Source organism: Indicator indicator, chromosome 10 (genome assembly GCF_027791375.1).
Source record: "Indicator indicator isolate 239-I01 chromosome 10, UM_Iind_1.1, whole genome shotgun sequence".
In the NCBI taxonomy this organism is placed as follows: Eukaryota; Metazoa; Chordata; class Aves; order Piciformes; family Indicatoridae; genus Indicator; species Indicator indicator.
This window is the reverse complement of record NC_072019.1, coordinates 27,237,678-27,249,769: the sequence shown is the minus strand read 5'-3', so window position 1 is coordinate 27,249,769 and position 12,092 is coordinate 27,237,678. Positions and strand designations below refer to the sequence as shown.

Genomic DNA, 12,092 nt, shown 5'->3' with positions numbered 1-12,092 from the left:
ATACCAACCACCTCAGCCCCACACAGGTCACATCATGGGCAGGACAGCCAAGTGCTCATTCATGATGAAGAAGGAAGGCATTTCCAGCACACTGCTGGTACTGGAAAGCAAGAAGAGCAGGAATGGCAAAAGTGACACAAAACAAGCAAAGCAGAGCTCAGGAAACGATGGAGGAAGGCTGGAAGGCAGCAAAAACCCAGCTCTGCTGCACTTTTGATCTGCTTGAGAGAGCCTAAGTACAACTTCATGGGAAGTCCCTACACTTCCCAAGGAGTCAAGGTTGGGGGTCAAAGGCCTTGAACACACAATAGCTTTTATTTTCTTTTATAATCAAAGCTGCATCCAGATAGGGATTCATAAAAAAACAAGTAAGAGGCTGGAATAAATCTGACCAACACTATCTAGCAGAGCAGTTCACATCTAATTTGTCTTAGAGAGGACAACAGCTTTCATTACATTTCCAAAGAGCCCCAAAACAATGCCTTCTCTACTAATATTCTTAACGACTGTATTATCCCTTCCTAGCTGCTCACTTTTTCTCTTCCCCTTTAGCATGAATTTCCAGGCTCTAATAAATCACCCAGATGACACACTCAAAGCAGACAGCACACGCAGCAGGTCTTGGTTTTCAAACAAGCCTTCACATAGAAGCTCTGAGCTCATTTCATCCTGACTCTTCCCTTCCCTTCTCAAAATAGCTGCTGCACCTTTGCTCCTTGAAGAGAAATCCACCATTTCAAGCACTGAAAACCATGGTGATGTATGTTGGGTTTCATTTATTTTTGGAGGCTGACTTTCTATTCTTGGTAATGTATGAAAAAGCAGTACTTGACAGGCTGAGGTTGCAATTACCAGAACTTGTATTTCTAGACTTACAGTCAACAGCTTACTGAATAAATGCATAAATATGAAGGGAGAGACAAAATTACACTTACTTGATGCCATGGTGGATCAGTATTGTGCAAGTCATTAGGCTCAACTTCTTATCGAGCAGAAATAAATGACTAAACATTTTAAAGTGAGTTATCTATTATGGGATTATTTTAATTTGTGCTTTACATGCAGCAGTTTTAATGCAAGCACAGTATCATCAGTATGCTGATATTTAAAATGGTAAAAAGCAACTTTTGGACTAAAATCCAAAAACAAAAAATCCAGCTAATTTTAACAACTCCAAGACCATCAAAGTATATTCCTCAGAGCAGCTATCAAAATCATCGAGGGCTACAAAAATAAAACAGCAGCAGGATTCAAATGGAGGAGCTGAAATATTATAATTTAATATCGTCATCACAGATCACAGCCTGGCTTGGATTGAAAGGAGACTTAAAGATCATCTAGTTCCAAGCTCCTGCCATGGGCAGGGACACCTTCCACTAGACCAGGTGGCTCAAGGCCCCATCCATCCTGCCTTTGAACACTGCCAGGCTTGGAGCCTCCACAGCTTCTCTGGGCAACCTATTCCAGTGCCTCACTACCCTCATGGGAAAGAATTTCTTCCTCATGTGTCATCTAAAACCAACTCTTCCAGTCTGAAGCCTCATTCTGCCCCTTTTTATTTTGTTAGAAGTCTTTTTTTACTTTTTACTGTGCAGCATTTATTTGTTTTGAATACTTTTTACTTGTAAATACTTTGTCAAAAATACCCCCCAGCTCTCCCCTAGCCCCTTCAAATACCACAAGGCTGCTCTAAGGTTTCACAGATAAAATGATAGTCACATTTCAGTTAGAAATAAAATGAAAAATGTATTTAATTTCTGCTCAAATACACTACTGAGCAATGAACTAATAAAAGAAATTAGAAACAACCAAGAAATTCACATTACACACAATACTTCAGGCAAACAATATAATCAATGAAGTCTACCTACCTAGTTCACAGTGGTAATATATTTAAATTAAATATCCTTTCATTGCTAAATTTGTTAAATGTATTATTCATGAATTAAAAATCCTTTTCTTACACCACATATGCCTTCCAGACACAAAAATTCTATCTCTACAATGTCCAGTCCATAAGGGTTTGACTCTGACAGCTGTTGCCAGCTGGAAGCTGAACCTGCAGATCACACACCTGCTTTAGCCTCCATCACTAACAAAATACCGGCTGTAATTTAGGATCCCCTGACTTGAAGTAGCCTTTCCTCCTCCATTTTAAAGTCCTTGCAGCAATGACAGATTCTGCACCTTTCTTTTCCTTCATATGATGCTTAGGTCTCCAAAATTAAAAGTCAGAAATGATGCCTGATTTCTGTATGGGAAAATCCAAGGGAATATAATGTTCACTGACCATGAACAAACCCCAAATATCCTGAAAGTGACCTTCTTCTGTACCAATCTTCCATCAACATTTGCCCATGTGTTGATCCCTAGTCAAAAGGCTACCAGTGAAAGCAAACACTTCAGGCAAGCTTAATTTGGCTCCCACAAAGCACACACCCCTCCATAGCCACACCAAGGTGCTCCTCACCTGAGGATCTCCAACACATCTACTGCAGCCCCAAAAGCCTCACACGACTTGGTTTTATCCTCCTTACTGTTGTGAGGTAAAATAGGACTAGTCCGAGTCAAACACAACCGGTCTCTGCCGAGGGCTTGGGCCTCCCATTCCCAAAGCAGCAGCCAGGCTTGGATGATGCAGCAGCAAGCTGAACTGTCCCATGGTGTACACATGAGCTGTGTGATACACAGCAGGTGTGAAATGGCCAGGAACAGCTCTGCTGTCACTGCTGGCCATGTCATCCTCCAGCTGCTGCTGAACACCTCTCCCTGTGGCTTTAGCACCATGCAACGCATTTTCACACACATCTGCCGTCATGTGGGAAGGAGGAAGGAAAGGAAACGATCACAAGCATGGAGGGATCAATCTTTCCTGTGTTAACATCTTCTTCTGAGAAAGAAATGGTGAAGATTGTGGCTTGTTTGGTTAACATCAAGATATTTTTACCAACTTGCAATCATTTTAGTATCAAATATTACCCTCACAGAATCACAGGATGGTCTGGGTTGGAAGGGAGCTCCGAAGGTCATCTAGTCCAACCCCTCACACAAAACGAAAGCCTGCTATGAGAAAATCTCACACTCCTGACCCACATAATTTTGAGTTCCTTTATTTTCCAACAAAAGGCAAAGAGCCCCTCCTGGCTCTCCATCAGATTTTCCCAAGGGCTGGTGAGCCCTTTCCAGCCTTGGCTGAGAGCCTGGACCTGCTCTAGGCAAAGAGGCTCCCGCTACAGCTGTTTTCGGGAGTCTGTCTCTTCTCCTTTCTGTCACCCTACCACAAACACCTTCCCAGGTTTTGTTCAATATTACTTCTGAGGTGAAAGAGCCCAAAAGGAAATATTTCTAATACTTCCTTTGCTGAAAGCAAGAGCAGCAGAGACTGAACCAGAAACAGAGAGGTCATGGGAGCACCTCAGACCTATGGTGTGGTACCATCAGACCATCACCATTAAGCTGAACTCACTTAGAGACACAATCTGGTCTGAAATCCACAAAAAAGGACATTCAAGTACTCTCATAACCCTACCAAGGCAAACACACAAGAAATTCAGCTTAAAGCATCCCAGATCCTAGAAACCTTTATAGCAACTTCCAGATGTGTCTATTTTAAAGCCTTTTCCCCTGGCCTCATTCCCACCTGTGACAATCCTAAGTATAACAAAAAATTCCTACTGTCTCGCAGGAAAATGTGGAAAAGATGGCTAAAACTGGACAGAGAGCACTGGCAGACAGCTCTGCAAAAATGCTCAAAATGAAATGACAGCTTCTCTCAAAACAGTGCTTTCTGCTCTGCTAGTTAAGTAGCTGCAGCTTCAAATCACATCAAGGCTGAACAAAGCCATGAGCTCCAACAGCACCAGTGTCAAGCTGATTTTATCAGCTGCTTCTGGCTGAGGAGCTGGAGAAGTAATAGTTTGGTTTTACTAATGATTGTAATTTTGCAAATACACTGCTGCAAAATCACTTGGGAAAATCTCCAGAAGAGACCTTACAGGCAGCTGATAAAAGTGATTCCATTCAAACTTGTCATGGAATTAGAAATGAGCGTTAGTGACTTGTGGCACCAGGATTATTTCAAAAATCAATTTGGATTTTCCCTGCTAAGTCAGACATAAGGATTTTGCAGGAAGAACACAGACAATGTAAGAGTCAAGCAATGACTTAGCACTTTTATGTTAAATAGTTGTATCTTCCCAACACACTGGGCTAAATATCAATGTTTTTGAATTCTGCTTGCCATGGCAAAGGGAGCACAAGGATTTCCTCTTGGCTTTCTTTAATACTGCACGTTATTACATGACAACAGACCATAGGAAAATGGTGACTGCAGGATGCAGGCCCTCCACACTTTATCATTTTACATGTTACTCTGCATTAAGCCTACAAAAGTAAAGGTATTAGTCAAAATCTCAGAAGAATTTTTGGCATAAAAAACAAAAGGTTTATATATCAAACTACTTAAATTTCCATTTCTAAGCTATATTATGCATGTAAAATAAAAACAAACAAAAATCCCAAACAAACAAACCCCCCCTTAAACAAACAAAAAAGCAACTAAAAATAAAATAATAAACCCAAACAAACCAAAAATCCACCCCCAAAGTTAGTATTTTTCTATTGAGTAACAACAGAATAAATCACTCCTAGGACATTATCCATCCCAACACGCTCACTGAAGTCCCCAGCAAAGTCCCCACAATCTGATCCATAAAGAACTGCCATGAAGCTTCACAGAGAGTTAGGCTCTCACCCAAGATATGCAGCATCCTGGCAAAGGACAGAATTTTGGGATCATTCCTCATAGCTGGGCACTCCCACACATGAACTGGCAAAGCATCAGAATTGGTAAAGTCAGATAATGGTTGGACTCAATGAGCTCAAAAAACTTTCCCAACCAAAACTCTTCTTTGATTCTATTATTTCTTTGCCCATTTTTCACCAAAACCTGCTGAATTGAAAACACAAATTGTCAAGCTAAAAAAAAAATCTGTCAATATTTAGTACTTCCTTTTATCGACAGACATAAAAGAAATAGTAATAAACACAATCACACAAAATCACAGATTCATAGAATGGTTTGGGTTGGAAGGGACCTTGAAGATCATCTAGTTCAAATGCCCCTGCCTTGGGCAGGGACACCTTCCACTAGGATCAGGTTGCTCAAGGCCTCATCCAAGCTGGCCTTGAACACCTCCAGGTAGGGGGCATCCACAACCTCCCTGGGCAACCTGTTCAGTGTCTCACCACCCTCACCATGAAGAGTTTCCTCCTAATCTCCAGTCTAAATCTACCCTTTTATGTTTCACATTTACGTCCAGCCTCAAAATATCTTGCCTTTCTGTCTGAAAGAAGGTGAAAGACTCTGTTATTTGACAACAAGCATTAGATTTTTTCTCACCAGTGCCTGGCCAAGCTAGCAGCAGAGCAGCTTCTCTGCTGTTCAGATCATCAAGTACTAACCTCCTCTGCTGAATTAAGCCAAGAAGGAAGCAGGCTAGCACATACTGTATTTACTTCAGTGCCTTCCCATAGGTGTTATCAGCCCTGCCACAGCTGAGAGATTCCCAATTACTTCACAAAGTCCTTGGATTTCTTGCTGCTAATAACCCCTTCGGTCCCCACTGGCAGGGTCCTTCGTGGCAGCAGCGCAGGGGACAGCTAATTATCTCCCACCCCTCCTTGCTGCACCGTGCTTGGTGACTTTTATCTGCGCAGGGCAGCTGCTTTCTCCCTGTTTGAAGGGAAATGTCACTCTTGGCTAAGGCAACAGGACTTACACAGCTAACGATGTCCCAACACTTTGAAGAAACAACTCAAAGCCTAATTAAAAATTCAGATTCAGTCTCCTACACACAGCCATTTTCCCTGCCCTTCCACCAGGACTTCTTGCTATCTTTTTGAAATGTTTCATGCTGGGGAGGAAAGGGGAAAAAAAAAAAAAAACAAACAAACATGTGGAACAGGATGAAAAACTGCTGCAGTCTGGGGCTTTCAGAGAGCCTTGAAAGAGGCTGTTGTAGCTGGATTCAAACCAAGGCATAATCATGTAAAACAGATGAGGTTTTACTCCAATGGTTTCTACTCTGTAATTATTCCTAAAGAGAGCACTACTAGCAAATAATAATTACCAGAAAAATATATCTAGTCAAATATTTATCAGCCTTCCTTACTTGCATTTTTCTATTGTAATTCAGCTTTGCAAGCTAGAAATAACTTGCAAATAAAAGGAAAAACTAAATATAAAAAAAAGAGAAGCAGGGAGGTGGTGGAGCCCCATCCCTGGAGGTATTTAAGATGCATGGACGTGGTGCTGAGGGACATGGTTTCGGGGCAGCAGCTTAGCAGTAGTGGTGAGACTGTGAGCTCTCAGTGAGTGATTGGACTTGATCTCAAAGGTCTCTTCCAACCTCAACAGTTCTGTGGCTCTGTGCTGTCATTTGGATGAAGGTTCACAGAGGTCCAAGGTTTCAGACCCAGTGCTGGAGGACTTGCAGTATTTTACATCATTTGCTGAGCAACTACCTCATAGTCAACTGTGGATTTATTTGGTAACAGTGCAAGAAGTGGGGAAATGTGTAAATACCCTGACTTCAGAGATGGAGAACCACGGTTCTGGCATTTCAACTGGTCTGCAGTGCAGCTTGGAATGGGATTTATCTCTTCTGAATCATAAATCCACTGTCATTAGCCAGATGATCATCCCATTGGAAAAAAGAAAATACTGTATTCTGTCAGTGTTCCTTTTCAAAGGGATCAAACAAATGAACTGTTGTGGTGACTGCAACTCTTTGCCATCACCCAAAAATCTTCAAAGAATATGGATTTCTCAGAACGATGGTGTCAGGGCATCCTCCCCATATAAACCTCTGGACATCTCCATGTCATTCTGGTCTGTGCACAATCTGTTCTTGAAAAACATATAGCCAGACAAGTTATTAGTTAAATAAATAAATAATCCCATTGCCAATCAACCTGGAGAAGCTTGCACTACAACGTTTGTCATTTTACACATCACCTGAGCAAGTACTAATACTAAAAGAAAAATGACAAACCAGGACAAAAATGACCAGCAAACTGTTGTTTTCAGATTCAAAATACTTTTTTTCCCCCTTCTAATCTCCAAGATCAGTGACAGACAATGGGAAAAGGCCAAAAAGGCCATACTTCCTTCCCAGAGTAAAAAAAAAAAAAAACGTAAAGGATTAAAATGGCAGAACTGCCTTCAAAAATATTCAAGGTCCTCGGGGCCTATAACTTTTGTTACTATCTGGCTCGAAACATCAACATGCATTTTGAAAGTTATAGAAGCATTTAACAATGCTTTTCATCTTGAAAGCATCGCTTAAGCCTTTCAACTCTCACTGCAAGTATTATATCCCCATTTTGGAGGTGGAGATGGTACTTTGCCCCACACTAGCAATAAATAGCCCTCACCTTGGCTGCTCTGTGCAGATTAGAGGGTTAAACTTTGCCAAATCCAAACAAAAGGCTCACAAAAGTTCTAATTTTTTTCCTGCCTTGACCTCTCAATCAAGGAATTTCACTTGTTCCAACCTATTCAGTAATTTCAAGCAGTTCAGAGAAACCAAGATCAGACAAGACAGGTAACAGAGACAGTGAAACTCTACCAGCAGACCAGATTATGCCACAACCACCAATTTAGTTATAATTTTAGTATAAAGGGACACTTAGCTTTTAATTACTGCTGAGTGTCAGCTCTGCCCAGGAGAATATATTTCAGGACTCTCACTTGAGCTGCTCATTCCCTGAACTCCAGCCTGCTGTGAATTATGACACCACGCTACTGAAGTCATAGTGTAGTGAGGAATGAAAAAGAATACACCTGCTTGGAGTGGCAAGTGGAGATGTGATTGCACACTGTCTTCCAAGGATGCAGCCTGCTACCAAAAGCTGCTCCCTGTAACAATACAGACACCCTACCTTACAAAAATAAAAAGAAGGGAACAGTTACGGCTGACTGTGTCCTGCTGCAGGCACAGCTCCCGATGCTGTCCCCTCTCCACCCCGTGGGAAGGAGAGAGAAAATGAAGAGACCGTGGTGCAGCTGCTTCTGGTTAATTTGGAAGAAATATTGATGAACTTTGGTGGGAATCACAAACATATCACCTCTATAGCTCAGGGCAAAAAAAAATGCAAAAGCATGAGCATGTACACACCAGCCCATAACTCAACATATTTAAAGGAAGCCTATATGAGATGAGACATTAGCTGTGGGTTTCAGAGTGGGAATGAGTGTGACAAAGGAAGTCAGACAATCAATGAACTTTCTATATTTAACCACTCCTGGAGAAATAACACTCAAGATGATAACACACAAGACACTCGGGACATGCACATCTTCCTGCACTGCCAAACGTGTTCTCATCAAGTGATCACTTCATGTGATACAAAGGTGCGTATTCTCATTTGAAACTTACCTAAGCAGCTGTTAAACTGCTGTCCGATACACCCAATGAATTGTAGAATTGTTTTGCTTGGAAGAGACCTTTAAGATCGAGTCCAACCTTCAACTTAAGACTACCATGGCCATTACACCATGTCCCCAAGTGCCACGTCCACACATTTCTTGAACACCTCCAGGGACAGTGACTCCACCACCTCCCTGGAATGATGCATCTCACAAGCTTCACCTGTATTACATTATCCTCATTATCATCATTCAAGGAAATCTGAAATCAGAGCACTTACATGGGTGAGAAAACAAAGCACTGCTTAAAGGTACCAGTCAGATACTGCAGTCACCAACCATCTATAAATAGAAAGCAGTGGTGTGAGTGCCAAAAAAACAATTGTCAGACTGATGCTGGCATCAGATATCTCTCTCATCCTGATTCTTCCCCATAGCTTCAGTCTGTGTTACAATGCAGACATACATGCACCTCATTCAACAATACAAAAGAGCAGGATTTGATTAAAAGCACTAAGCCCTTATTGTTGCTGAAATAATTAGGTGAAATGCTGGTAGAAGAATGCATTGCAGGAAGTAGATGCTGAATGGAGGATGAAAGATCTCATTTACAGCACTGATGGCTGCTCCATCAGAAATCTACCTTACTTTCCATCTTGCAGCTTCCATATTCATTCCACCCTGCCTCTTTTATTCAAAGCTGACACATTTCATAGTTCTCCTCTTACCTCTTTCCCCTCGCTCCTCTAGAGCCCGCTCTGGAGGCTCCACCTCATCCCTCCATTCCTGCAATTATGGAGGCTCTGTCTACAATTTCTTTTTCCAGACTGAAAACACACCCAAAACAGCTTCTCACCTGCACTCAATTTAAGCATTTCTACCTGCTCCTTCACTCATTGGATGCTTCCTCCCTACCTCCAGCTCAGACCTAGCCTTCCTCCAAAGCCCTCTCCCAGCCTTATGTCCTGCTCCAGCAGCTGGTGACACCACCTCCTGCCTATTACCAGGATGTGCAGATGTAGAAGCCACAACTGGCAAGGACCAAAGCACGAAGCAAGGGCACAAGGGAAGCATTAAATCCTGCCGCTTCCTCCTCTACAATTTATGAAACTAAACAAAACCGCAGCTCCCAAATGGTCGGGTATTAATCCTTCCTCTCGCTACCACAACTTCCTCTGCCTTCACGTCGCCCTCCAAACCCACGACAACACCTTTGGATTTTTATCCACTTAAAGCCCAAAAGCAATCTGGCTCTTCTTCCAAAAATCCCCCACTCCTCCTTTCTGCCATGGCACCTGTTTGCATCACCCTGAGCATTCCTGCTGTGCCAACAGTCCTGCGACACAGGCAACCCAAACAGCTTTGCACAAGGGAGGAAAAGGGTAATTCCGCACCCCTAAAACTGGGCTACAGTGACGCATGTCATAACGATTTTTTTGTTGTTGTTGTTCTACCATAGGAGGTCACCAAAGAAGCTTCTAAAAATCAGGGGAGGTTTGTTCCCACTGGTGTTTAATCTTAAACAGCTGTAATAATGTTAGAGGGGAGAGCAAAGGACAGGCTGCACATTAGCTTAGTGGGAGTTACGACAGCCAAAATATTAAGCATATAAAAACAGAGCTGAGTATGAAAAGGGTTTTCAGAGTTTAACTACCAGTTCCACCGCATTAAATTACTTTGGGGGCTTAAATATCCAACAAAGAGTAAATTCAGTTTAAACATTATTTGCATCCCTCTGCACCAACATCCAGATTGATCCCGAGTTTGTATCATTGCTACAATCCTTGGAAAGAAAATCTGGCTCACCCTACACTTGGATCGTGTATCACAGCCATAGACATTTTTATGAGTTGCTTTTTTTAAAGACAAAATGAGTTGAGATGATCATATTGGGGTAGGGGTATTTAACACCAGAAACAGATTTAGCAAGACAATTATACTGGCTTAATTTGCACTAAGCAGACGCCACCATTTACAGGATTACACTCCTATCTTTTGAGGGGAAATAAACGCAGGCGTATGCACGGCATAAGGGGAAAAAAGCGACTTCCTTGAATCACTACATCAATAATCTACCTTGTTAAGTGAAGTCATTTAAATCCACGTCTTCTTAGCATCAAGGACAAGAGACAGCTCAGTGTTTTCTCGGACAAAACGAAGCCCTAGGAGGCCGGCCAACACAATGATGTTTCAGAGGTGAGAGAATGACGCCAGTTTAGAGAAGATAAAAGGCCATTTGGATAGAGACCCCTGCTGATCCTATGAAAGTGTCTCTTTTTCAGTTTAGGAGGCTTTTAAAAGTGCATTTGCTACTGACCGTACCTTTCGCTGAAAGCCGCCTAGGATATGATTTCACTTTTCTCCCCACCAGGAGCGGGTCCGTAGCCGATAGCCATAACACAGGTACCAGCACACCCTGCCAGTCCAACCAGTCCGTATACAAAACACCCCATTAAGATGCAGCCCCTAAGGCCGAGATACAAAATAACTAACTCCTCAAAGTCCCAAAACCCAAAACGAATTTCAGCATCTGAATAAACTTGTCCGAACGCACATTGGGGCCGGGAAGCATTTCTTTACCCTCATCTGAGGGTTTTCGGACAGGACTCCACTCATCGCCAGCAGCACGCAGAGGGAGAGATGCTCGGGAGGAAGGCAGGTTAGCACCGAGCCACAAACCGCACAGCCGGCCCGGAGCTTAGCCCCAAGGCCTGGCTCGGACCCCTATGCGAAAAACAGACTTCGAGACTTCGGGAGGGCGTTTTCTGACCGCTTCTATTGTGCGAATTACGAATAAAACAGGAATCAGTCCCTGCCCCTCCTCCCTCAACGCGCCCCGATCGCTCCCGCCGCCCGAGCCGGATCGGGGCTGAGGGGAGCGGGGTTAGACTGAAAGGAGCCGGGGCCAGGGGGCTCAGGGGAACCGGACCGCCTGCGCAAAGGGGAAGGAAAGTTTGCAAAACAGAAAAGAACCGGCGAGGTGGAAAGAAAGAAAGGAACGAAGAAAGAAAGGGCAAAACAGGAATCGGGAAGAGCGTGTGGAGGAAAGAGACAGGGAATGAGGGAGGGAAAACCAGGCGAGGCGCGGGCCGGGCCGGCCGGGCCGTACCTGCATGGTGACGACCCCCAGCTCCTCGGTGGCGAGTTTCCTCATCTGGGTGGCCAGAACTTGCGCCTCGTCCAGGATTGAGAACTCCGCCTCGGCGGCGCCCACCCCGCAGAGCAGCGCCAGGCAGAGGAGGCCGAGGGGCCCCGGACCCCACGGCCAGAGGCCCCAGGTGCTGGTGGTGGGAGCAGCGGCCTCCTGCCGCCCGCCGCCCCGCGCCATGCTTCCGCGGCGGGAGAGCCGCGGGCACCGCCTCCGGCCAACGTCCTGTCGTGTGTGTGTGCCCCGGACCCGCGACTTCTACGCTGCCTTCACCCGGGCCCCAGGGGCCGGCTAGGGCTGCGGAGCGGCCGCCATGCAGGGGGACAGCAGACGGGCGACCGGGCGGCCGCTGCGTCCCAAGCCCGGCTCCAGGAACACTGCACGCCGCGGCCCCGCTGCTGACTGAGAGCGGCAGCGGCGGCAGAGAGACTCAAAGTGCGGAGTGGAGGAGGAGCGGGAGCAGCAGAGCAGGGATCGGAGTCAACGCGGAGAAGGGGAGGAGGCGACTGGGGC

General features: G+C 44.5%; 1 protein-coding gene across 1 annotated transcript in view; it reads right to left on the bottom strand.

Annotated features, from left to right (window-relative positions):
* Positions 1 to 11,759, bottom strand: part of CACHD1 (cache domain containing 1) — a 125,795-nt gene extending 114,036 nt beyond the window's left edge. Inside the window, exon 1 of the mRNA XM_054384249.1 lies at positions 11,541 to 11,759. Coding sequence (XP_054240224.1) covers positions 11,541 to 11,759 — 219 coding nt within the window. The remainder of the gene's footprint in view (positions 1 to 11,540) is intronic.
* Between the last annotated feature and the right edge of the window lie 333 nt (positions 11,760 to 12,092).